The sequence below is a fragment of the Rhinopithecus bieti genome, unplaced genomic scaffold (assembly GCF_001698545.2).
Source record: "Rhinopithecus bieti isolate Rb0 unplaced genomic scaffold, ASM169854v2 scaffold_19615, whole genome shotgun sequence".
NCBI lineage: Eukaryota > Metazoa > Chordata > Mammalia > Primates > Cercopithecidae > Rhinopithecus > Rhinopithecus bieti.
The window spans coordinates 115,904-141,443 of record NW_016809466.1 but is presented as its reverse complement, the minus strand read 5'-3'; the positions used below and the strand labels follow the sequence as shown (position 1 = coordinate 141,443).

General features: G+C 55.3%; 2 protein-coding genes across 9 annotated transcripts in view; one reads left to right on the top strand and one right to left on the bottom strand.

Annotated features, from left to right (window-relative positions):
* SMARCB1 (SWI/SNF related BAF chromatin remodeling complex subunit B1) overlaps positions 1 to 6,743 on the top strand; it is a 45,669-nt gene extending 38,926 nt beyond the window's left edge. Inside the window, exons 8-9 of one of the 2 annotated variants that reach the window (XM_017889493.1) lie at positions 5,778 to 5,909; positions 6,371 to 6,743. In XM_017889493.1, the coding sequence (XP_017744982.1) occupies positions 5,778 to 5,909; positions 6,371 to 6,410 (172 nt within the window). In that variant the 3' untranslated portion in view covers positions 6,411 to 6,743. The remainder of the gene's footprint in view (positions 1 to 5,777; positions 5,910 to 6,370) is intronic. The other variant, XM_017889494.1, reaches the window with a different exon arrangement.
* DERL3 (derlin 3) lies at positions 6,717 to 11,371 on the bottom strand. Of its 7 annotated transcripts, XR_001888662.1 has the most exons (8): positions 11,053 to 11,347; positions 10,870 to 10,935; positions 10,725 to 10,798; positions 10,515 to 10,608; positions 9,818 to 10,034; positions 9,210 to 9,300; positions 8,487 to 9,108; positions 6,717 to 7,124 (listed from the first exon to the last, which is right to left on the bottom strand). XR_001888662.1 is itself a non-coding variant. In XM_017889498.1 (7 exons), the coding sequence occupies exons 1-7, from the start codon at positions 11,143 to 11,145 to the stop codon at positions 7,076 to 7,078; spliced, it is 684 nt and encodes a 227-aa protein (XP_017744987.1). In that variant the 5' UTR covers positions 11,146 to 11,359; the 3' UTR covers positions 6,717 to 7,075. The 7 variants fall into 7 exon arrangements, 6 of the variants coding, with proteins under 6 accessions (XP_017744987.1, XP_017744988.1, XP_017744984.1 ...); XM_017889498.1 differs by lacking the exon at positions 8,487 to 9,108 and having other exon boundaries at positions 11,053 to 11,359; XM_017889499.1 differs by lacking the exon at positions 8,487 to 9,108 and having other exon boundaries at positions 9,818 to 10,013; positions 11,053 to 11,330.
* Between the last annotated feature and the right edge of the window lie 14,169 nt (positions 11,372 to 25,540).

The following is a 25,540-nucleotide window of genomic DNA, read 5'->3' as shown; positions in this document are numbered from 1 at the left end:
CTGGGGGTGTCACAGACCCCCCACCCCCTGCGGTCTCTTATGCTGAGTGTGCAGGTTTCAAATCTTTAGGGTTAAAGGCAAGGCCATCCCGCAGGGGAGGACCAAGGTGAGCACACGTCCCTATCACAGCAGCCAGGCGGTAGGGGCAGCCTGCCTGGGGACCTGGGAAGTGTCCTGAGTGGCCTTTTCGCATCAGGAGGGCTGCGTGTGTCTTCCTACTCCCCATACTAGAATACAGCCTCAATGACAGGACAGGGCCTTAGGGTTGGACTGTCATCCCTGACTCCAACCCGCGTTCCCCCCACTGCACCACCCCACCCCATGGGATCTTAGGAGGGACTTTATTTAACTCTGTCCCCAGGGATACCAGTGTCAGTCCTGCCTGGCCCCGCCTGCGGAAAGGAGGATGGGCCACTGAGTCCCCAGGTCCAGGGACCAGTCAGCTCACAGAGAGCTAGACCAGGAGTCCTGGCCTGGTCTTTGCCACGCAGAAAGCTTGGCAACTGCTGTGTCACATAACTTCCTAAGAAGGGTTTTCAGGCTGGGCGTGGTGGCTCACGCCTATAATCCAGCACTTTGGGAGGCCGAGGGGGGCGGATCACCTGAGGTCAGGAGTTGGAGACCAGCCTGGCCAACATGGCAAAACCCCGTCTCTACTAGAAGCAGAAAAATTAGCCAGGTGTGGTGGCGGGCACCTGTAATCCCAGCTACTCAGGAGGCTGAGGCAGAATTGCTTGAACCCGGGAGGCAGAGATTGCAGTGAGCTGAGATTGCGCCATTGTGCTCCACCCTGGGTGACAGAGCTAGACTCCATCTCAAAAAAAAAAAAAAAAAAAAAAGAGTTTTCAGCTCTGGGCCTAGGTCACCCCATAATGGAAGCACTCACTGATTCCCCAAGAGCCAGTCCCTCCATCTCTCCCAGCCAGAGCTCAGTGCCTGGCTTCCATACCCTCCTCGGCAATGGGGACATTGGATCCACGGTACAGTGGGGCAACTGCTGGCCACAGGACCTATGTGCGCAAGGCTACTATGCCCACATCTCGGGGGAACCAGGACAGAGAACAGCCTGCTCCCTTTGGCAGTGGGACAGACAGGAGACAAGCATGAAGGGGAAACGGGCATGTGACAAACTGGTCAGAAGTGCTAGGCTCCTAGAGGACAGACTGGGACCAGAGTGACACAGACGTCATAGAGCCAGTGGAGTAGGATGAAGGGCCAGTGACAGGAAGGAGACAGGGCTCAAGGGGAAGGAGGCTGGGCTAGGCAGAGCCTCTGAGGAGAGCTGATCCTGCAAAGTTACTGGCACCTCCCCTGGGCCAGCCCTGTGTTCCTGGCCAGGGACTGGAGGAGACAGTGCCTTATCTGGCAGAGGAGACAGATTCACGTGCATGGCCATCAGTGTGCCATGGCCACTGAAAGCACTGGAGGCTGTGGGCATGAGGAAGGGCAATGGGGGCATAGAACCTGGGGTGAGGATGGCCAGGGCAGGTGCTGACGGGGGACTGCAGCAGGAAGGATCGAGAGGAGGCCAGGGACAGGCAGGTGCTTGAGAAGGAAGGTGGGCCTTGTGGATCAGGCAGGGCATCTGCCCAGGGGGCTCTGCACACTAGCAGTCCTACACGTACAGGGTGGGGATGAAGAGATACTAAGGGTCAGGGAGCTTGGTAGCTGGGCCTGCGTGAGGGACAGAGAGGCAGTGTCCCTCTGATGGCACAGCATGAGGAATTAGGCTGGAGGATGTCAGGGACACGTTGGGCTGGTTGAGTGTGAGCCTCAGAGGTTCCTCCCGAAGCTCTGCTCACCAGCCCTGGCCTGATTTCAGGTTTTATTATTTTTTTTAACAGCTTTATTGTGATATTCATAAACCATACAATTCACAAATTTAAAGTATATAGTGCAGTGGTTTTTGATATATGCACAGAGCTGTGTAACTATCACCACCGTCAATTTTAGGACTTTTTTATCACCCCAAAAGGAAGCTCCACACCCTGCAGCAGGCAGTCTCGTTCCTCCCCGCCGTCTGTCAGCCGTAGGTGTCCACTCATCCACTTTCTATCTGTAGATTTGCCTATCCCGGGTACTTCATAGAAATGGAACCATCTAATAGGTGGTCTTTTATGACTGGCTTCTTAGCATAATGTTTTCAACGATTATCCATGTTGTAGCATCTTTTATCAGGACTTCATTCTGTTTTATGATTGAATATTATCTCATTGTGTGGATAGACCACATTTTATTCATTCATCAGCGGACTGACTTTGGGTTGTTTCCATTTTTCGGCTATTGTGAGCACTGCTGCTGAGAACATTGGTGTACGAGTTTTTGTGTGAACATCTGTTTTCAATTTTCTTGGATATATACCCAGGAGTACAATTGCTGGGTCACGTGACAACTCAATGGTTAGCATTTTGAAGAATTTCTAGACTGTTTTCCAAAGTGGCTGCACCATTTTGCATTCCCACCAGAAGTGTGCGATTCCTGTTTCTCTGAACCCCGCCGACATTTGCTGTTCTCTTTTTGATCACAGCCATCTGAGTAGGTGTGAAGTAATTGTGGTTTTGATTTGCATTTTTCTAATGACTGATGATATGGAGCATCTTTGCCTGTATTTCTGGCCGTTTGTGTATCTTCTTTGGAGAAAGTGATTTGCTAGTTTCTTAATTGGGTTGTCTTTTTATTGTTGTTATAATTGTTCTTTATGTATTCTAGATACAAGTCCCTCATCAGATACATGATTTGCAGATATTTTCTCTCATTTGGGGGATTGCCTTTTCACTTTCTTGATAGTGTTCTTTGAAGCACAAAAGTTTTCATTTTGATGTAGTCCAATTTATCTTTTTTTTTTTTTTTTTTTTTTTTTGAGACGGAGTCTCGCTCTGTCACCAGGCTGGAGTGTAGTGCTGTGATCTCGGCTCACTGCATCCTCCGCCTTCTGGGTTCAAGCAATTCTCCTGCCTCAGCCTCCCAAGTAGCTGGGATTACCGGCGTATGCCACCACACCTAGCTAATTTTTAATTTTTAGTAGAGACGGGGTTTCACCATGTTGGCCAGGATGGTCTCCATCCCTTGACCTCATAATCCACTTGCCTCAGCCTCCCAAAGTGCTAGGATTACAGGCGTGGGCCACTGTGCCCGGCCGGTAATTTATCTATTTTTGTAGTTTGTTGCTAGTGCTTTTGGTTTCATATCTGAGAATCTATTGTCAATGCAGAGTCATGTTGCCCCAGCACCATGTTGAAAACTACTCTTCCTCCATTGCGTGGACTTGACACCCTTGGAAAAATCAACTGAGGCTCCTGGCGGCCTCGGAGGTGTTGGTTGCAAACATAAGGGTGACATCAAGTTTTGGCATCTCCCCTTCCTGGTCGAGTGGCTGTGGGCAGGTCGTTTTCCTTGAAGTCTATCTATATTTTGTAATTTGTAACGTGGGGATAATACTTGTCTGTTGCATCACGTGAGGTCATGAAAGTGAGATCACATTGAAAGTAAACCTCAAGATACTCGACCGGCATCAGTCCTGGCTCTGTCAACTCAGACATGACCATCCCTGCCTGGGTCTCTTTGTCCCCACCTGGACACTTTAGGTGGTAGGAAGGTCTGGGGTCCCTGGTGGCTTCGAAGCCCATGAACCAGAATTCCCTGGAAGGAGTGGGGAGCAGGGTGGCTTCCAGGGTCCCCAGCACCGTTTGAAACTCAGGACAGCATCTCCCTGCCCATATACCCCCCAAAACCCAAGGCAGGCTAGTGCTGGCTCTAGGCCCATTCTTAACGTGGTTGGTGCGAGCATTTATTTTAGAACAAACCCACTGGAGTGGAATCTTCCCAGTGTCAAGGGGAGGTAAACAAAGAAGCCTCTGGGACCCACTCACCAGCTCTTATTTAAGAGGAAAACATGTTTTGCTCCCCTCGGTGTGGGCTCGGTGCCTTTCATGTCTGCCCTCCAAGGAAGGCTGCTGGGAGCCCTCATGGTGAGGAATGCTGTTTGAGGTCTGAGGCTGGGGCCGTCCCTAGACTGCTCACCTCCCCCCCTCCCCCCGCCCATGCTGGCCGGGGACCAGCTGTCAGGAGCTGCTGAGGATGGGCTAGCCCCAGAGGCCCACACAGGTTGGGGTGCCGACACTGCCTCTGGCCCTGCCTCTGCATCACCAGCATGAGCTCGAGCTTCTGGGACTCATGAGCATGGACCTGGTGGGCTGAGCGTCAGCTGTGAGGGGTCAGGCCTGCTGCAGGGAGAGCCAGCCGCAGCCAGTGCCCTGTGCTGTGCCTTGTGTGCTCACAGTCCCCGAGACCCCAGGCTGAGGAGAGCAGCACCGAGCCCAACCTGGAACTGGCTCATGGCTCCTGGTGCTGCGTGTGCGCTCACTGGTGTGGATGTAGGGAGCCGGGGCTCGCTCTGCAGGCAGACCCGTCCCACAACCTTGAGCACCGGCTACAGGGAGGCCGTGAGAAGGTCCCTGGCCCCTAGGAAGCTCCCTCAGTGGATGTGTGTTGGCTGCTTTAATAACAGTCATCTTTCAAAAGCCTTTCACAGCAATAAATGTTTCCATATTCCAGATGAGGTTTGCAGGGACCTGTCCTCTCTTATTCTATCAGTGTCCGCCTGGCGCTTCCCCTGAGCCTGGCCTGTCCTTGCTCCTCCCAGAACTCACCGTGTTTTGCAGGGCCCCGGGCTGGCAGGGTGTCCTTCTCCCAGGGCTGAGCCTAGGGAGAGCCAAGTGGAGGAGAAAGGAAAGGACCGTGGAGAGGGGAGGGGAAGTGGGAGAGTCATGGTTAGGACCGCAGTCTGAGGCCTTCTGCCAAGCCAGGGGTCTGGTGTCACTCAACCGGGAAACACTGTCAGCACCCAAAGCTGCTCTCTCAGAGGTGGGGGTGACAGGAGCCACTGCATGTGGGAGGCACACAGGCCCTGTGGCATCCACAGCTGTGGTCTCTTTAGCGTCCTATCACAGACTTGCAAATCAAGGCCCAGAAAGGGGGCAGCCAGCCACCCTCCCACCTACCCCAGTACTCCTGTGTCCACCCCATGCCTGTGTGGCCTCTGCCCTTGCTGCCCCCTCCTCTGCTGTATCCCCTTGGCAAGAGGAGGGTACCTTGGGACAGAGTCGGGTGGTCCTTACGAGACCCAGGGCAGAGTGTGGTCCAGGGATATGGCTTCAGTCCAGCTCCCTGCCAGCCAGCTGTCTGATCCTAAGCACAGACCAGCCTCTCCGGGGGTTTTGTTTGGCCAGGAGGTGGGCTGAGGGGCAAGTGTGTAGAACATGCAGAAACAGGCTGTGCAGTAGCCCTCAGTAGTGGGGCGCTGGGGACTTCTGGGAGACTCCTTTGCTCTCATTCACCATCCATCCCTTTTCCCTGATCAGTGGGCCCTGGCTCTGGACACTGGGTGGAGCATACAGTCCTCCTGCTCCTATGGGTTCCACCTCCTGACTGTGGCACTGTGGCATCAGCGTGGCCCAGCCCATGCTGTCCTGTCAAGGAGGACCACCTCCACAGCCAATGGCCCCCTCCTCCATCTCAGAGACAGAGAGATGCTGGGCGCAAAGGGCCTGTTGAAAGTTCACTTTGAAGGGAAGCCCGTGGGGTCATGGTGACACCACTCTTGTTCTGGAGAGGTGCTGGCGCCTCCAGCAGCTCCCTTGGGGTTCAGGTGACTGGAGCATCCCCTAGGTGCCAACAGTGCTGCTGGGAGGAGCAGGGCACAGACAGGGGCCAGAGCTTTCTGAGGACTCTCCATCTGTAGCTGGAAAAGTCATTCCTTTCACTGCCTCCCCTCGTAGTGAGAACCCTCTGCCCACAGTGGAGATTGCCATCCGGAACACGGGCGATGCGGACCAGTGGTGCCCGCTGCTGGAGACGCTGACAGACGCCGAGATGGAGAAGAAGATCCGCGACCAGGACAGGAACACGAGGTACCCCTGGCCCTGTGGTCCTGGGCTCTGCCTACAGGCACCTGGCTTTCCAGGCAGGGGCAGGGCCATTGCCTTTCCCAGTCTCCCATGGTCTTTGGGAACCTCTAGTGTTGCTAGAGGCAGGCAGGCTTCTGAATGATGAGGCCCCATCCAGGCAGCCTTCTGGGTGATGAGGCCCCATCCAAGCCCCAGAGTATGTTTCCCTGCAGGGAACAAACAGAATTCCTCAGGCTGAGGGTCTGACCACAGCCCAGATCCAGGTTTTGGGGTCCCTGGAGTGATGAGCAGGGCTTGAGTGGCAGACAGGTGAGGCTGAGAGAAGGCTGAGTCCAGACCTGCTGGGGGCCATATCCTGCCTCTGTTCCCACCCCCATACCTGGCTGCCCTGTAGAGCCTTGGGAAGGGCAGCGGCCAGGCTGGGAACTGGCCCTGACTCATTGCCCTCCCCACTCCTCTTCCAGGCGGATGAGGCGTCTCGCCAACACAGCCCCAGCCTGGTAACCAGCCCATCAGCACGCGGCTCCCACGGAGCATCTCAGAAGATTGGGCCGCCTCTCCTCCATCTTCTGGCAAGGACAGAAGCGAGGGGACAGCCCAGCGCCATCCTGAGGATCGGGGTGGGGGTGGAGTGGCGGCTTCCGGGTGGCCCTTCCCGGCACACATTCCATTTGCTGAGCCCCAGTCCTGCCCCCCACCCTCCCCGCCCCTCCCCAGTCTCTGGGGTCAGGAAGAAACCTTATTTTAGGTTGTGTTTTGTTTTTGTATAGGAGCCCCAGGCAGGGCTAGTAACAGTTTTTAAATAAAAGGCAACAGGTCATGTTCAATTTCTTCAAAGTTTTAGCATAAAAATAATGAGAGCCAGAAGTGGGGCTGAGGCTTGGGGGGACAAAGGTGGCATGTGAACAAGGCTGGCACACAGGCCTCGCCCTCCTCTGCCTCAGATTCCCAGGTGGGCGGGTGAGGGTGAATGGGGCTTCTGGTAGCACCTCAGCTCCCCTCAACCTGTTCTCCTTCCAGATCCAGAGAGCTGAGAAGAGTGGCTGTGAGGCTCAGGGCAGAGGCTCTCTGCCTTTCAGCAACAGCCCTAACCCTGCTCCCCTTGCTTGGCCTCAGAAAGGTGCCGTGAGCTCTCCTGTTGTCCCTGGGCCGCGCTGGCTCTGCTGTGTTCAGATGGTCAGGCTACTGCCAGCTGGGGCCTTGCTGCTCTGAAGTCCCCTGCGGAGGGCCCAGTCCTGTGTGGGCACTGCTGGGCTGTCGCCAGCCTGGGTGCAGGAGGGCTATTCTAGCTCCAGCGGCACCCATAGCCAGGTCAACTGGGGCCCTTTCCCACCCCAGCAGGTGCTGTGGCCTGGGCCAGCTCCTGCCTCACAGGCCAGCTGTGAGGAATATGGGAATAGCCCTCCTGGCCTGGTGCCAGCTCTTAGGGTTGACACGGTGCAGGGAGGAGACAGAGCCCAAGGTCCCTTCCCAGCCCTGCCTCCAAGGAGTTCGTGTCCCCTCTGTGTTCTCATCTGTAATAGGGAGGGGTCCCCACTCTTTAGAATGGACATAGGATCTGGGAGGGCAGCAAACTGGCTCGCAGCTCCAGCCTCACTGAAGGGAGTGGGCACAGATCCCAGCACAGACTGCTGCCACCCTCAGCTGTTGGCAAGTCCCTGGCTGCCAGGGCAGGGCTAGGGTCAGAGATTGCTGTGCTCCCTGGAGGTGGGGTAGGGCCCCATGTGGGCAGAGGCAGAGCTCCGATTAGGGATTGAGGTTCTTGGTCGCTGGGATGTGAGATGGGGGCTCCTTTGAGCACATGTTAGCATGAGACTCTACCGAGGGAGTTTGCACTCAGGGCCTCTGCCCTCCATCAAAGAGTGGAACTCCCCAGAGCCCCACGCACAGCAAGGGGACAGCTGGGCCTTACTGGAAGGCCTTGAACAAAAGGGAAGATTCCCAGCCCAGCTGCTCTTGGACATGAACAGGTTTCATTGCTGAGGTGTTTGTTCCATCCATGAGGCAGGAACCTTGGCAATGAAAGGGTGAGGCAGCCCTGTGTCTCCACAACTGGTGGGATGGAAGGAACCTTGGCTGCCTCACCCCACAGGTCGGGCAGGGCCACCTGGCTGGGAGGTGCCGGGGAGGCTGGGCCCTCACTCCTGACTACCAGTTCACACCGCCGCAGAGTCAGCTCCACAAGGTCTGGCTACAACGTGGAGGGCAGATTCAACAGAGAACAGTGTTGTTACCATGAAAATGACAACCTGTAGCTGGAGGAGGCCCCGTGCCACTGAGCATCCAGAAATAAACCACAACATGGACAGGCCTAGAGCAACAAGGAAAGCTGCCAGGTCAGAAGAGAAAAGTGAGCCGTAGGGGTCAGATAAGGCTCACACAGGTCCTCAGCTAAAAAGAGCAGGAACAGAACCTTCCAGAAGTCCCTCCCTCACCTAGTCTCAGGACTCTGCTAAGGTGAAAACTTTAAGGCTCTGGGGTCATAGAAAGGGCAGAAGAAAGACCCAGTCCTGGCCCTCTTTTGCACCTGACTCCATGGGGCTTTGGTGTCACCAGATGATAAATGAGTTATAGGCCCACCTGTCAGGGTGGCTGATGAGGAACAGGAGAGGCTAGATCGGCATCAGCCTGAAGGCACCACTGGCCGCAACATCTATCTGTAGGCTGGCTCGGCACAGTCTAGGAGAGGCCTGTCCTGGCCCCAGCAGCCGAAATCTGGTGGCACGGAGCAGAGGCCTATGGTGGGCAGGACTTGCCCAAAAGCCCTGGTAGGGCCAGGATGAGAACCCTGAGCCTGTCACCTGTGAGCTCAAAGCTCAGCCGGGCAACCATGGGCAGTTTCTTTGCCCTCTATGGGCACCCTATCCTACCACCTACAGTTGGGCTGAGAGGCCACACTGAGTGAGGACGGGGCAGGCAGAGAAGGATGTGGCTGGGTGAGGTGGGGAAGCCAGTGCTGTGGGCCGAGAGACTGCAGGTCATTCTGTTTATTCGGGTGGGCCCTTGCATGGACCCAGCCTTTAGGATGGGTTTTTTCTGCCCCAAGTAGGGATCACAGGTAGGATGCAAGCTGCCAGAAGCCTCTTAGGCCTGGCCCTCAGTGGGGGGTCACTGCTGCGGGGGTGGCAGATGGGGTCCTGGCTGTTCCTCAGGGAGGGGCAGGTAATTGGGGTCTTCTGCAGGGGCATCCAGAAGCAGCTTTCTGTGGGGAGAGGCCCATGTTGAGCAGAGGCCAGCACAGGTCCCCATCGGTGGGGATCCATCTGAGGGCGGGGAGAGGGAGAGAGGACTCTCAACACTCACAGGAAGCCAGGGGTCAGCAGGAGCCTCTTGCCTCCAGGCTGGTTGGGGAAGACATCCTCCAGGAAGTAGTAGATGTGGCCCACGGCAATCCCTGTGAGACAGCCACGGACTGCAGGGTCACCCTCCACAGCCCAGAGTCCTAGACCAGCAGAGCCTGCCCCAGGCCCCCATCCACAGCCTGGTGGCCCTGCAGGCCCCAGAGCATGAGTTCCCCAAAATCTTGCACAGAGTGTCAGCCCAGGGTGGGCCCTGAAGGACAAGCTTAAAGGGCCCAGAAGCAGACAGGACACAGGGAGGGGAGGGCCTGAGAATAGTGGAGGAGTGGGAGCCACGGGGCAGGAACCCTGCCCCGCCCATCCCCACCCCCATCAGAACCACGCAAGCATCAGCAGATCAGCCCTGAAGATGCAAATTATGTGGGCCGGGTGGCTTGAGGGGCTGTAAGAGCACAGCAGCTGGGAGGGCAGGAAGATGGGGATGGAGCCAGATGAGAGGTCCAGATGTGAGCAGAGCTCCAGCAGGAATGGGAGAGGGGCCCCAGGGCATAAGCAGCGTGTCCTGAGGGGAGTGGCCAGCCTGGGGTGGACTGGATGTACCAGGAGGCTCACCCAGCAGGTCCACGAGGATGGAGTTGCCCAGCAGCAGCGAGAAGCCCATGAGCGCCCAAGGCAGGAACGGTGCCTGGAAAGTGAACAGGCCGAAGAAGTTGACCCTCACCCGAGGGCTGCGGCGGCTCCACACGTACACCAACATGGCCATGAGGGCCTGGCCCAGGAAGAACAGGCTGCCCAGGAATCCCAGCAGCTGGGCCAGAGTCAAGGTGCTCTGGTGGCAGGCCTCAGCCCAAGCTCAGGGCCCCTCTGACTTCTCAAGTCCCTGGAATTCTTCCCCTCATCCCCCCTCTGTGCTATTCCCTCATCAAGATGAGCCCGTCCAATAAAGGCGACAGACAGTCCGCTTCAGGTCCCACGAGATCTGCCCTTCACACCTACAGCCTCATCCCAAGGTCCAACCACTGCCTGTCCCTGCCCCAGTTTCTCCCGGCTACTCACATTCAGGGCTCAGCTAGTGGCCCTGACACCCCACCTGGCTCCTTTGTGCATCGCCTTGTATTTTGCATACAGCACTGAAGATCTAGCCCTGGCCCCTGCAGCTGAGCACAAAGTCGACCCTCAACACATACTAAGCTAGAGAGAGCGACTGTGTCCCTTTCTGGTATGGCTGTTCACGTCAAGCCCCAGGACCAACACAGGCCGGACCCCGAGGCGCCCTAGCCCGAGGTTCCACAGCCTGCGGGAAGGATACGGTCATCAGGACGCCCCCGAAGAGAAACATGAAGACGAAGTCGGCCGTGCGGCCGCGGAAGGAGCCCTCTTCCAGCATGCGGCAGTAGCGGAACCTATGGCATCGGTATAGGAAGTGCCACCAGGCGGGGCCTCAGTTTCCCCGTCCCGGGCTCTCCCAGCCTGGCGGGCCTGCCCTCCACCCAGCCTATGTCCACAGGGCGCAGGATACACGAAGAGTATGTTGAAGAAGAAGCTGAATCCCAGGGGCCCAAAAAAGAGGAAATTGGTGACGAGTCTCCAGACCTGCGGAGTACGGGCGGTCAGGTGCGGGGTGGGCGGTCAGGTGCGGGGTGGGCGGGGCGGGGCGGCCTCACCTGGAACTTCCGGAACACAAGGTGCGGGTTGAAGTAGAGTTGAAACGGGCTGAGGAGCTCCAGCTGCTGTAGAACCAGGGGCCAGTCAAGAGCTGCCAGGGAGGCACGCCGTAACCATGGCAACCCTCACCCTCCCGCCAGAGGCTGTAACCAAAGCCACGTCCGGTCCGCCCGGCCGCTTACCACCGCCGCGGTGGTGAGGACACAGGCTGCGGTGTAAGCCCGCGTCACCGCCGGCACCTGCAGGAACTCGGCCGCTAGTCCCTGCCACGCCATTGAACCTTCTCAAGCACGCGTGGCCCAGCCAGCAACGCGCTCTTTAACCCGCCTCCCAGCCCCGCCTTCTACCAATCCGCATCCGAGGCGCTGCGCGCCCCGGCTGAAAAGAGAGCCCCTGGGACCTGCAGCCAATGGAAGGAGGAAGAGGGCAATTGGGACGGAAAGGGAGAGTGGGCGGGTAGAGGCTGGTGGCCAATGGGCAGGCGCCAAGGTTGAGCACGTGGCGGTTGTTGTGGCTGCGGTGGTGGCGCGGGAGAACGTGTGGCCAATGAGGAACTGGTCACTTCGCGGCTTTCTAGGAGAGGACCAGTAGTGAGGACCCACGACACCACGGGGGCGGGGCTAAGATCGTAGGATTAGAGGAGCGAAGACCCGAGCAGGCGAGGCAAAACAGGAAGGGGCGGGGCGCGTGGGGGGCGGGCGCGTAGCGGGGCGCGTGGGGGGCGCAGGGAGTGTGGCGGCCCAGACAGTGCTAGCTCACTTCCAGCTCACTGACGACCTAGCCACAACGTTCTCCTCGCTGCGAACCCGAGATAGGCCCACCAGACCCACAGCAGGGAGGTATTCGGGAATGTGTCCAAACCTCCAGGGCCCCAGTCAAATGTGCTGGCCCCTGTCAGGGTTCTTCTTGGGGGCCCACGGAAGGAGCGGCTGGACTGGGGGATTGAGTCCAGGTGGGGCCCGACGGTTGGAGAGGCGCACCAGAGCAAGTGGACAGGCAGGAGAGAGCCTCAATATTTTGGTGGAAAATAGAAATTTCCTCCCTCCTTCCCTCCTTCTTCCCTCCTTCCCTCCTTCCCTCCTTCCCTCCTTCCCTTCCCTTCCCCTCCCTCCCTCCCTCCCTTCCTTCCTTCCTTACTCCGTTTACTAAACAACTCTATGCTGGGGATACAGCATCCAGTAAAAGACACTGTCTCTTAGAGTCCAGCCAGGAGGCAGTCAATACAATAAGCTAGTGCTGACACTTGATGAGAGTATTGCCAACTAAGGGGTGGAGACACGTGGGGGTCCGCAGTGCTAGGTGGGGTAACCTGGGATGCCTTTGGGAAGATGTGAAGTTTGTCACTTTACAAGGATCCCTGTGTCCATTAGGATGGTAACTGTGAAAAGCAAAACAATAAAGTGTTGTCTAGGATATGGGGAAATTGGAATCCTTGGGCACCATTGGTGGGAATATAAAATGGTGCATCTGCTGTGAAAAACAATATGACCATGACTCAAAAAACTAAAATTAGAATTATCGTGTGATCCAGCAATGCTACTTGTGGGTACATATCCAAGAGAATCAAAAGCAGGGACTTAAACAGATATTCATACACCCATGTTCATAGCCCCATTATTCACAGTGGTTCACATCGGTTCACCCAGCAATGAGACAGACCAAGTGTGGTGTCTACATGCAAAACAATACCATTCAACCTTAAAGGACTGAAATTCTGACACATGATGCAACATGGGTGACCCTTGAAGACATTAAGCTCAGTAACGTAAACCAGTCACAAGGCTGGACGCAGTGGCTCACACCTGTAATCCCGGCACTTGGGAGGCCGAGGCAGGTGGATCACCTGAGGTCAGGAGTTTGAGACCAGCCTGGCCAACACGGTGAAACCCCGTCTCTACTAAAAATACAAAAATTAGCTGGGTGTGGTGGCATGCACCTGTAATCCCAGCTACTCGGGAGGCTGAGGCAGGAGAATCGCTTGAACCCGGGAGATGGAGGTTTCGGTGAGCCGAGATTATGCCACTGCACTCCAGCCCGGGCAACAGAGTGAGACTCTGTCTCAAAAAAAAAAAAAAAAAGCAGTCACAAAAAGACAAATACTGTATGGTTCCACCTATATGAGAAGGATCAGGGAGTTATTGTTTAATGAGTGCAGTTTCAGTTTGGGAAAATGAAAACGTTCTGGAGATGGATGGTGGGGATGGTTGCATAAGAATGTTTAAACCACTGAACTGAACACTTAAAAATAGTTTGGACAAATTTTATGTTATGTATATGTTACTAAACTTAAACAAAACAAAACAAAACCCTCTGTGTTTGCTCTTAGGGTAGTGGACTACCAGAGGAATCCGTGAGCAGGGGGAGGCTTTAAGGGACAGCGATTATTTGGGGGGGTGGAATCTGGAGGACGAGGCAGGGTGGGATACGGGTTTGCCCACAGATGGGTCAGGGCTGAGAGAGGGGAGTCCAAGCGGATTCAGAGGCCTGAGCTGCAGAGTGGATGGATGGTGGTCGTCTTTGTTGAGATGGAGGACTCGTGGGGAGAAGGTGAGGGGGATAGAGGGTCCTGTTCTGGCCTCATCAAATTTGAGGCATCTGTGTGACATCGCTTGGAACAATCTGAGTGTGGTGTTGGGGTAGGGGTTGGAGCAGACAGTCCTAATGTGGGTGCTGTCATCCAGTAGTAGATCAATGGTATGTGTAGCTTTGGGCATGTGTGAGATGCTCAAGGGGCAAGGGTCAATGGAGAAAAGAGGCCAGGCCTGGGTAGCCTGACCCGCAGTAGCCAGGGAGGGAAGGCAGCCCCAGCTGGGGAGGCCAAGGGAGGCTGAGCCGGGAAACGGCTTCAGGAGCCAGGCAGTGATAATCCAGGGAGACGTGGCCTGGGAAGGGACTGAGTTGCAGCCATGCTAAGGCTCCTGGTAACCAGGATAATGGCAGGCAGGAGGGAGAGGGAGGCACACAAATGGATGTGCCTTCACAAGCAAGGGGAGTGCAGCCTTGGAGGGAAGTGTGGAAGACGAGGGATGCTCTGGACAGGGCTCTGAGGTCCCCCGAGGAGACTGGAACTGGCCAAGAGGGAGAACTGGCTGAGAAGGTTCTCAGGTGGATCCCAAGAGCATGAGGGTCCCACAAGCGCCCTGAGGGGGGTTCCCTGGGGAGTGGGGTGAGACCAGTGCCTGATGCGAGTGGGTTCAGCAGCCTTCCTCCCTGCTCTGGAGGGGAGGGGGAGAGCCTGGAGTGCTGGAGGGATGTGCATTTGCTGGAGGGATGTGAGAAGATCTGGCTTCATACAGCAGGGGTTGGACCAAGACTCTGAGGGGTTAGGGACTGGGAGCAGGGTGAGGGGACCCCCGCAGACAACCTTGGTTTTCCAGCAAAGCAGGCTAAGGTCATGTTGGAAACATGCCAGGCAGAGCAAATCCCACCCTGGCAGCCACAGTGTGCGGCAGGGCAGGGACCCAGGGCCTCTGACGCCGGCGCGGGCGCCCAGCGGGCACAAAGGAGCCGGTACAGGAGGTCGGGTTTCATGTCAGCGTAGGGAAGGGGAGGTATTCCTCCTCCAGGCACTTAGCAGGCGCTGGCTGGCCCTCAACTCAGGGTCAGGCTGGGGCTAACAGGAGGGGCCGTCATTGTCGACCAGGGCGTCTGTCTCCCCTTCGATTAGGGGCCGATAAGGCAGGCGCCCAGATTGGGGGCTGAGAAGCACATTCCTGGGAGGCCAGGAGCCTGGGGTGGGTGGGACGGGCCAGCCAAGGCTGGGAGGGAGCATGGCAGGACATCCAGGGAGCAGCGGCTGAGTCCACTGAAGAGGCTCCCTTTCCAGAGCCCCAGGATATCCTCAAATGGGGAAACTAAGGCATAGAGGGAAGCAAAACGGGCCTGGGGCAGACCTCCATTCTTTTTTGTCCAGTCTGAGGCCCAGAACAGGCCACTCTGGAAACACTAGGTCCACTTCTCCTTGGACCCTTGAGCCCCTCCACATAATTCTTTATGGAGAGAAGCCCTGGTTATCCCCAAGTTCCCAGGGTCCTAGTGAAGAAGTGCCTTACACTAACCTCAGGGTGGCAGACCTGCCGGCTGGGCCAGCCTTCTTTCTCTTGTGCTGAGGACGGTGGATGGGCGGGGGACCTGTGGGGTAAGGTGACAATGGGCTCTGCTCCCCATGCCATCTCCCTGGCATTGTGACCCTTCCTGCTGACTCCCAGAGGACACCTAGATCTCCTATCCAGGCCCTCTCAGTGTCTGTAGACAGGAGAGCGTCCTCTGTATACTCACCCCACCCAGCTTCTCCCCTCACTGGCCTCACACACTAGGAGGGGCCATCCTCAGCCCCCAAGCCTGGAGTCAGCTCTGTACCCAAAGCCCCATGTTGCACGTTTCTTTGTTTGTTTGTTTTTTGTTTTTTTCTAGAGACAGGGTCTTGCTCTATTGCCCAGACTGGAGAGTAGTGGTGTGATCACAGCTCACTGCAGCCTCAACCTCCTGCTCTCAAGTGATCCTCCCGCCTCAACCTCCCAAGTAGCTGGGACAACAGGCATATGCCACCATGTCCCGCTAATTTTTAAATTTTTTTTGTAGAGATGGCGTCTCACTGTGTTGCTTAGGCTGGTCTCAAACCCCTGTCCTCAAGCAATTGTCCCTTGGATTCCCAAAGTGCTGGGATTACAGGCGTGAGCCACCATGCCCGGCCCCCTATGTCACACCTGACATTCCCATGGAACTCTCTAGGCCTTTCCCTTCTCTCCTATGCCTCATCACCACCACTAACTCTTATTCAGGCTTCTGGTTCTCTCCTCTAATACTGTCCCAGCTCTCTAAACTATTCATTCTGTTAAAAAAAAAAAAAAAAGAGGAGGAAGGCTGGGTGTGGTGGCTCATGCCTATAGTCCTAGCACTTTGGGAGGCTGAGGAAGGCGGATTGCCTAAGCTCAGGAGTTCAAGACCAGCCTGGGCAACATACAGAAACCCCATCTCTACAAAAAATACAAAAATTAGCCAGACGTGGTGATGCATGCCTGTAGCCCCAACTGGGAAGGCGGGGAGAGCCAGGGGGCTGAGGCGAGAGGATCCTTGAGCCAGGGAGGTCGAGGCTGCAATGAGCAGAGATTGCACCACTGCACTCCAGCCTGGGTGACAGACTGAGACCCTGACTCTTAAAAATATATATTTTTAAAAATATGTTTCCTGGCTGGGCACATTGGCTCATGCCTGTAATCCCAGCAGTTTGGGAGGCCAAGACAGGCAGATCACCTGAGGTAAGGAGTTGGAGACCAGCCTGGCCAACATGGTAAAACCCCGTCTCTATTAAAGATACAAAAATTAGCCGAGTGAAGTGGCACTCACCTGTAATCCCAGCTACTCAGGAGGCTGAGGCAGGAGAATCACCTGAACCCCGGGGGCGGAGGTTGCGGTGAGCCAAGATCGTGCCACTGCACTCCAGCCTGGGCGATAGAACAGACTCTGTCTCAAAAATAATAAAAATAATAAAATAATAAAATAAATGTGTTTTTAAAAAGCAAAATAAATAAAATTTAAAAAATAAGAGAGGAAGAGCAGAGGGTAAAAGTGCCTCCTACTCCAGGAAGCCCTCCCTGATCACCTTCAAAGGGACCAGAGCTCACCTACTTCTGTTAGAGTCCCAAGCACTTAATTTTTAAATATATTTTATTCTAAAGGCAGTCCATGCCTGTTGTAACTAACCACAAGAATCAGAAACAAACTGAATGTTTGTGTACCTGCTGATGCAGCTGTATTTTCTTCTTGATGACACACAGTGCCTCTTTCGGGCCCTAAGCACCTGTCCATTGGGGGACCTCTCCTCAGGGACTGTAAGCATGGGGCCCACCCCCTTCGAGCACAGGAACCCCTGCAATTGCTGTGAGTAGGCTTCCAGCCAGCCCCTCCCAGAAGCAGCTGTGTTCCCCTTGGCCCTTCCTGTCTGGGCCACGGGCTATTTTTAGCACGGAAGCCGGAACCCACACAGCAGCAGCTGCTTGTGGCCGGAGTGCCAGAACAACAAACCATCCAGGTGGGTTGTGTCAGGCTGCAGAGGGAGCAGCCTGGGCCTGGCCCTCTGAACCTGGTAGCAGAATCTGGACTTTCCAGGAATAAGCTGGTCTCTGGGTGGGAATGGGGAGGGAGGAAGCAGAATGGGGCAGAGGATGGGTTGCACTAACCAGGCCAGGATAGGGGAAGGGCCTGTGCAAAGGCCCTGAGGTAGCTGGGGGAGAGGAAGAGAGCAGGGGAGAGAAGGTGAAGGAGGCAAGGAAGAAGAGTTGCTTGTGATGGGAGGGAGGAGCGGGGCCAGGCCAGGCAGAGGTGTGTCGCCTGTGGTTTTTGTCCTAATCAGATGAGCAGGGGAGGAGAGTGGTGGCCTGCAGTGGCTCGCATTAACAGCAAGGGAGCGGGAGGGTCAGGATGGGTGAAGCCACAGGCCTCAGTGAATGCTCGGTAGTGGGGGTGAAGGTAGGAGGGCTCCTGGCCTGCCCCGCGTGGGGGACAGTGAGCCCCCACTGGGCGGAGACATAGGTGAATGGCCAGTAAGGGAGGGAGACCACTCGTTGAATTGGGCAGGTGAGCTTGGGGTGCTGTGGGGTGGAAGCCCTCCCTGCCCTCCACCCAGTCCTCCCAGCTCCTTCCCTCCTGTGGCCCTGGTCATTCCTGCTTCGTGCAGAGGGGCTTCTGTTGTCCACGTAACAGCCCTTCTACCCCTGGTTTCTGCTGTGGAGCTGGCACAGGCAGGGCCTTGGTAAACAGGGAACCCTGTGAAGACAGACCTAGACTCCAGGGCTGGAGCTGCAGCCTCGGGGCTGGCATTGTGACCTGGCCACTCCCTTCCCTCTCTGCAGTGTCCCTGTCTGTGAGATGGGGGTCAGAAGGGTCCATATGTAGAGTCTCTTTCAGCTCCAAGGTTGTACTCTGATCTATAATGAGGCTATCAGAGATTTCTGGGAGGAAGCCCCTTCCTGTAACAAACACAGCTGGCCTCCCCATCCAAGGCCCATCTCTGCTATGAATGAGTGAATGCGTGTGAGCGAGAATGCACCAACAGAGGAAGCCGGAGGGCCCCGCCAGTCCTCTCTGCCTGATCTGTTCCTCGCTGTCTCCTCTCAGCCAGGAACTCTCATGGGCCTATGGTCAGGAACAGCCACAGAGGCCTACAGGGCTGGGGAGGGAGTCGCTGTGGGTGCCTTTTTCCTGCAAGAGCTCAGCTTCTGGCCAGGGGAGGAGACACTGAATCCCATACCAGGCAGGGAGTGGAAATACACTGGTGAGTGGTCAAGGGCAGCCGTGGGGCAGGAGAGCTCCTGATGAGGACAGTAAGAGGAGGGGATGTGCTAGGCAGGGAAAAAGGCTTGAGCAAAAGTGGGGAGGCAGGAATGGGCCCGTGTGCTGCTCATGGACTAGGCAAGGACCCGTGAAGGGCGGGAGATAATTAGCCTCTCAGTGATCTATAGCCAGACTATACCGTGGCTTTTACTAAACTCACTGAAGCCTCATCACCATCTGATGAAGTAGGTTACTATTACAGTTGAGAAAATAGGCTCAGAGAGGTTAAGTAACCTGCCTGAGGACACACAACTAAAGAGGCACAAAATCAGCAGTCCTGGGCTTGCCACCATGACGGGTGATGGAAGGGATCCATGCAGAGGAAGTGAGCTATCCCTGACCCCATCGCTGGGCCACAGGGGAGTGGGGGTGTCACCAACCAGCTAACACTGTGCAGCCCCAGACCCTTTTCCAGCTCTGGTTTGGAGGTGAGACTTTCTTGCAGCCTCTGGACTCCCAGGGAGTGTTTCCCACATGAGACTCCACTCACGAGCTGCTTCCCTGCTGTCTGGGCCTCGTTTTACTGTCTCTGACCCTTCATGGCTGTGAAACCATCCCCATTCAGCCCCCAGCTGCCAGACCTGCCCGAGCCTGTGTCCTGACTGTCATGACCCAGAGCAAATTGCCAGGAATACCCACTTCCTGCTGTGGCCGCTGCCAGAATGTCAAAGCCACCTCCGGCCAAGCACCCCAGAGCTCCAGAGCCTCTGGTGGGGGCCTCCCCCTCCCCCGCCTCAGCTATTTTCAGGCTCAGCGCTGTGGGCAGTGTTTGGGGAGAAACAGATTATCTGTTTGGCAGAGTCAGCCATCTGGCAGGGTCAGGGATGTGAGCTTACATAGATAAAACCTGAGACAGCTCTGTCTTGGACTTTGAAAAAGCTGGGCGGAGTGGCGTGTGGCTGTAGTCCCAGCAGAGGCAGGAGGATTGCTTTAGCCCGGGAGTTCGAGGCCAGCCTGGGCAACAGCATGACACTCCATCTCTACAAAAGCAAAACTAATCTTTAGGGACTGGGGCCACCACTCTGGAAGGCCCTGCCCAGGACCAGTGACTCAGAGCCATGGTCTGGTAGAAGGAGAGGTTCAGAAAGGCCTGGGTTCAGCTGAGTGCGGTAATCCCAGCACTTTGGGAGGCTGAGGCTGACAGACCACTTGAGGTCGGGAGTTCACGACCAGCCTGACCAACATGGAGAAACCCCGTCTCTACTAAAAATACAAAATTAGCTGGGTGTGGTGGCGCATGCCTGTAATCCCAGCTACTCGGGAGGCTGAGCAGGAGAAGTGCTTGAACCCGGGAGGCAGAGGTTGCGGTGAGCTGAGATTGTGCCACTGCACACCCAGGCTGGAGCCTGGGTAACAAGAGCAAAACTCCATTTCAAAAAGAAAAAAAAAAAAAGCAAGGCCTAGGTTCACCACACCTCCCACCCGGCTTGCATCCACTGATAGCCCCAACAAGCAGCCAGGCCCTGCTCCCACTAGGGGCATGCTCCCCATGCCAGGTGATTATCCGGCCGCTGGGATGGGAGGCTTCTAACAGTGGGCTGAGATGAGAACCCAGGTGACCCATCCTCTCACAGTGACACTACCAGAGCCTCTGCCTCCACGTCCTCCTCCAAACACTCACCCAGCCCTCCAATGCCCTTTACCTTCATGAGATTAGGAGGGCCTCTTTAAGAAAATGAATGCAAAACAGCCAGGCACAGTGGCTCACACCTGTAATCCCAGCACTTTGGGAGGCCAAGGTGGGCAGATCACCTGAGGTCAGGAGTTCAAGAGCAGCCTGACCAACATGGCGAAACCCTGTCTCTACACAAAAATTAGTCAGGTGTGGTGGTATGTGCCTGTAATCCCAGCTACTCGGGAGGCTGAGGCAGGAGAATTGCTTGAACCCAGGAAGCGGAGGTTGCAGTGAGCCGAGATCACGCCATTGCACTCCAGCCTGGGCAATAAGAATGAAACTCCGTCTCAAAAAAAAAAAAAAAAAAAAAGGAAAGGAAAGAAAAGAAGAATAATGCAAAACAAATACAAGATTAGGTTGCAAAGTGAGTATTTGAAATGCAAACAAATGACAAATTTGGTTGCCCCTTTGGAGAGAAGAGAAAACCGAGGCTGTGGCATGGCACAGGGAGGACTTTCTTGAAGTGGTGAGGGCAGACGCAGGAAGGCACACCTGTTCCACTGCTTGCACATCCCAAACCTGCAGAAGGTGGTCTAGCCACAGCAGACTGGCTGCTTTGGTATCTCCCCACCCCCTTCCAAGGGGCCCTGCTTAGAGGCTCCCCCTTCGCCCCAAGGAATGCAGGCGTCAGTGCTTCAGACTCTGGCCTAACCACCGTCCCCACCTCCCAGGCCCCCACCCTTTCCCTCCAGATGTGGGCACAGCTGTATTTTTAGAACAGCCGACCACGAGGACATTCTTTCCTTCTAATTAAGATGGCTTTAAATCTTTCATCCGCAATCAGCCCCATTGTTCAGTCCTCAAACATCAAAGGGTGACCAGGAGGGGCTGCCTCAGCTGGTTGTGGGGTTAGGATTTGTTTTCTTTCTTTGTCTTTGAACTATTACGCTGGAAATGAGACCCAGAACCGGAGTAGATGTCAGTTCTGAGGAGGAGGATGAAGCAGAGCTTTGGGTAGTTTGCAGGACCTGCTGCTCTGCACCCCAGTCAACCCCAACCTTGACTGGGGTTGTCCAGCTGGGCTGCAGCCCTCCAGCACACCCATCTGAGGTTAGGGTCTGTCTGGGACAACTGGGGGATCAAAACAGGCCCTGTGTTGGCTAGGCGTGGTGGCTCTCGCGTGTAATTGCAGTGCTTTGGGAGGCCAAGGCAAGCAGATCACCTGAGGTCAGGAGTTCGTGACTAGCCTGGCCAACATGGTGAAACCTTGTCTCTACTAAAAATACAAAAATTAGTTGGGCATGGTGGCTCACGCCTGTTAATCCCAGATACTCGGGAGGCTGAGGCAGGAGAATCGCTTGAATCGCGGAGTCAGAGGCTTCAGTGATCATCAGGACTCCTGACCTCTGGCCCCTGCCCTGCAGGAGGCTCCTGGTGTGGGACAAAGATGCCCACCCACGTGGGGGGAATAGGAAAGGCTGCAGGGAGGAATGGCCTCTGGATAGCCTTGAACCGCGTTGCAGTTCTCCGTGCTACAGCACTCTCAAGCCCACTGACAGACAGATGAGGAAACCGAGGCTCAGAGAGGCCAACAGGCTGGCCTAGAGCTGCTCAGCCCACTAGTAGTGAGGTGCTCAGGAACGCTAGGTCCCCGTTGTCAGCCATGCCCCGCCCCCCTCACTCACCCCCAGGGATGGACCAGGCCAGCTGCTGCCTGAGTCTTGGCTTCAGGTAGGAGGCACCTGTCCTACCCCGCAAGGAGCAGAGAGGAGAGCCACGCAGGCAGTCCGAGGCCGGGGGGAACTGGCATCGGGTTTCTCAGCTCCCCGGGGTCCTGGCCCACCCGGTCCCGCGCGGCTGGATGTGAGGACAGGGGAAGTGAAATCGCACCGGGGCGGGTGGCGCAGGGCGGGAGGGTGCAACCTGGTACAACGGCCAGGACTTGAGCACCCAAGGGCTGAGGGGCAGACAGGGCAAGGCAGAAAGGGGAGGCTCCCCAGATGAAGTGCCCCCTACCCAGCGGCGCTTGGGTGCAGGCCTCCGTTTCACCGCCAGCACTGAACCTTCGCGAGTCTTCGGCTATCGCTGGTGCCGGGTTCCGCAGAGCCCGGGCTCTGTCGCCCCCTCGCGGCCGGAGCCGGTCTAGGCGGCGTCGGGGAAATCCCGAAAAGCCTGCGGGGAAGCAGCTGAACGCCAGCGGGACCCCGGCGCGGTGAGCCCATTCATTCCCCGAGGGCTGGGAAAGTCTTCATCAGGAGGTGGAATCCCTGGGAGGCCCCCAAGCCGGGCCCCGCCTCCCTAGGCCCGTGTAATGGGCATTTTGTAAGACACTTCGGGGACACGGAGGCACCCCACTAGAAGAGCCGGTGGGCTCCGGGGTGGGGTGCGGGCCGAGTGGGAGTCAGTATCACCAGCGGGCTGCGCTGGATTGATTGTTTTGTTTATTTATTTCTTAATATTTATTTATTTATTTATTTATCTATCTATCTATTTATTTATTTATTTTTGAGAGGGAGTTTCGCTCTGTTGCCCACGCTGGAGTTCAGTGGCACCATCTTGGCTCACTGCAACTGCTGCAATCCCCGGCTCAAGTGATTCTCCTGCCTCAGCCTCCCGCGTAGCTGAGATTACAGGCACCCACCACACACCCGGCTAGTCTTTGTGTTTTTAGTAGAGATGAGGTTTCACCATATTGGCTAGGCTGGTTTCAAACTCCTGACCTCTGGTGATCCGCCTGCCTCAGCCTCCCGCAGTGCTGCGATAACAGGCATGAGCCACCGCGCCCGGCCTGTGTTGATTGTTTTTAGTTTGAGCTGCACTCTTCCCTGTTTCCTGCTTGTGCCAGGGCAGATCTCTGCTGGCTCTAGGCCTCAGTTTTCCCATCCTTGGAGTAAGAGGCCCTAGCATGTAGGAAGGTGTGTGAGCAGCTGGTGGCTGTGGGCAGTTCACCTCCATCTCCACCTTCTCACCTGGGAAACATACTCGATGAGAATCAAATGCAGAAAGCCAAGGGCGGAAAGAGTCAGGGGGTGTTCTTTTGACCCCTCCCCCAGTGCCTCCCACTCATAAGATTTGGCCCCGCTGTTGGGGTGAGGCCGGCGGGGAGCCCCAGCCTGAGGGTCAGCGGGCTGGCCCTGGCAATGTGAGGAAGACCAGCTCTGCCAGCCGGGCTGTAGGGCTGGTGCGGGCACGGGCTTGGCCTCGCAGAGCCTCAGGGACTCCCCCTGTAAATGAGGTTGACATCTACATGCAGGTAGTTGTACCTAGCACTGCACAGGGCGGATGTGAGCACCAGGCTGCTACAAATACAGCTATGACTTTCACATGCTCAAGGTTAAACTCCCAGTCAATGTTTGCTGAGGTGAAACCTAGAGCTTCCTGGCCAAAGGATAATAATGGCTGGGGAGCCCACACATGGGGACCTGTCTCCAACGAGATGGGGGTGGTTTTAGGGCATCCAAGAGGCATTTCAGGGAGAATCAAGGGACAGCCAGATATCGTTAATGGTGGCCAGATCAGGGTCCAGTCTGGCAGGGTCTTGGATTCAAGGTTAAACCCAGTTCTAAATTTGGAACTTATCCCCAGGCTCGCCCCCAGGCTTTTACTATGTAGACATGTATTCCCACACACATTAGGTACAGTTTTGTAATATTTCCAAACAATATATAGGCATAATAGTGTATGCGTCTTTCTTTTTTTTTTTTGAGACGGAGTCTCGCTCTGTCGCCCAGGTTGGAGTGCAGTGGTGCCACCTCGGCCCACTGAAAACTCTGTCTCCCGGGTTCACGCCGTTCTCTTGCCTCAGCCTCCCAAGTAGCTGGGACTACAGGCTCCCGCCACAACGCCCGGCTAATTTTTTGTATTTTTAGTAGAGGCAGGGTTTCATCGTGTTAGCCAGGATGGTCTCGATCTCCTGACCTCGTGATCCGCTCGCCTCGGTCTCTCAAAGTGCTGAGATTACAGGCGTGGGACACTGCGCCCGGCGCGTATGCGTCTTTCTGCAACTTTGTTCATGCAGCGTTGTGATTCACACATGTTGATATTGTTCCTCTAGTCTAGTCCACTGATTTTCACTGATGAGTGGTATTCCACCTTATTCCACAGCTTATTTCTCCTTTTTTTGGAGGATTGACATTTGTTTCCAGTTTTCCTATAGTACAAACGATGCTGCATTTGTGAACAGTTCTTGAATGTGGGATTAAGAGTTTCTCCAAGGTAAACCCAGGAGTGGAATTGCTGGGTGGGAGACGTAGGTGAACTTCCTTGATCTGCCCAAATTGCACTGATTTACATTTTCCCTCCCTCTCTCCCTCCCTCCCCATCCCCCCTCTCTTTTGTTTTTTTGAGATAGGGTCTTTTTTTTTTTTTTTGAGACGGAGTCTCGCTCTGCCGCCCAGGCTGGAGTGCTATGGCCGGATCTCAGCTCACTGCAAGCTCTGCCTTCCGGGTTTACGCCATTCTCCTGCCTCAGCCTCCCGAGTTGCTGGGACTACAGGCGCCAGCCACCTCGCCCAGCTAATTTTTTGTATTTTTTTTTTTAGTAGAGAGGGAGTTTCACCGTGTTAGCCAGGATGGTCTCGATCTCCTGACCTCGTGATCCGCCCATCTCAGCCTCCCAAAGTGCTGGGGTTACAGGCTTGAGCCACCGCGCCCAGCCTGAGATAGGGTCTTACTCTGTCACTCAGGCTGGAGTGCAGTGGTGTGAACATGGCTCACTGCAGCCTTGACCTCCTGGGCTCAAGCCATTTTTCCCACCTCAACCTCCTAAGTAACTGGGACCACAGCTGTGTGGTGTGCCACTGTGCCCAGATAATTAAAAAAAATAAATTGTAGAGATAGGGTCTCACCACATTGCGCAGGCTGGTCTGAAACTTCAGCCTCAAATGATCCTCCTATTTTGGCCTCCTAAAGTGCTGGGATTACAGGCATGAGCCACCACACCTGGTTCCAACTGACATTTTCATCAATAGTACATGCGTGTTCCAGCTGATTGCCAGCACCACTTGGTATTACCAGAAGTAAGCTGTTACTCTGTTGAGTGGGAACCAATATGCTGATGTGGATTTAATTTGCATTTCCTGATTACTAATGCAGCTATCTTTTAATTAGTTTTTTGGTCACTTCAGTTTCCTCTTCTGTAAATTCGCTGTTCACATCTTTTTTTTTTTTTTTTTTTTTGAGACAGAGTCTCACTCTGTAGCCCAGGCTGGAGTGCAGTGGCACGATCTCGGCTCACTGCAACCTCCGCCTCCTGGGTTCAAGTGATCCTCATGCCTCAGCCTCCCAAGTAGTTGGGACTACAGGCCAAGCCACCATGCCAAGCTAATTTTTTGTATTTTTTTGGTAGAGATGGGGTTTAATTTTTTGTATTTTTTTGGTAGAGATGGGGTTTAATTTTTTGTGTTTTTTGGTAGAGATGGGGTTTAATTTTTTGTATTTTTTGGTAGAGATGGGGTTTAATTTTTTGTATTTTTGGTAGAGACAGGGTTTTACCATGTTGCCCAGGCTGGTCTTGAACTCCTGAGCTCAAGTGATCCGCCCCGCCTTGGCCTCCCAAAGTGCTGCGATTATAGGCATGAGCCACTACGCCAAGCCTGTTTGCCCATTTTCTTTTCCTTATTGGTATGTGGGTATTCTATATACATTCTGAATACTAATACTTTGTTGGTCATATGTTGTAGATACCTTCTACTTGGTGGCTTTAGGTTTCACCTTTTAAAATA

Coding starts and splice junctions, on each gene's coding strand:
- DERL3 (XM_017889495.1), bottom strand. CDS start 11,145: ATGGCGTGGCAGGGACTAGCGGCCGAGTTCCTGCAGGTGCCGGCGGTG. Junction 10,799..10,869: donor TTGTGTTCCGGAAGTTCCAG/GTGAGGCCGCCC, acceptor CGTACTCCGCAG/GTCTGGAGACTCGTCACCAA. Junction 10,035..10,514: donor TCGGGGGCGTCCTGATGACC/GTATCCTTCCCG, acceptor GCCTGCCACCAG/AGCACCTTGACTCTGGCCCA.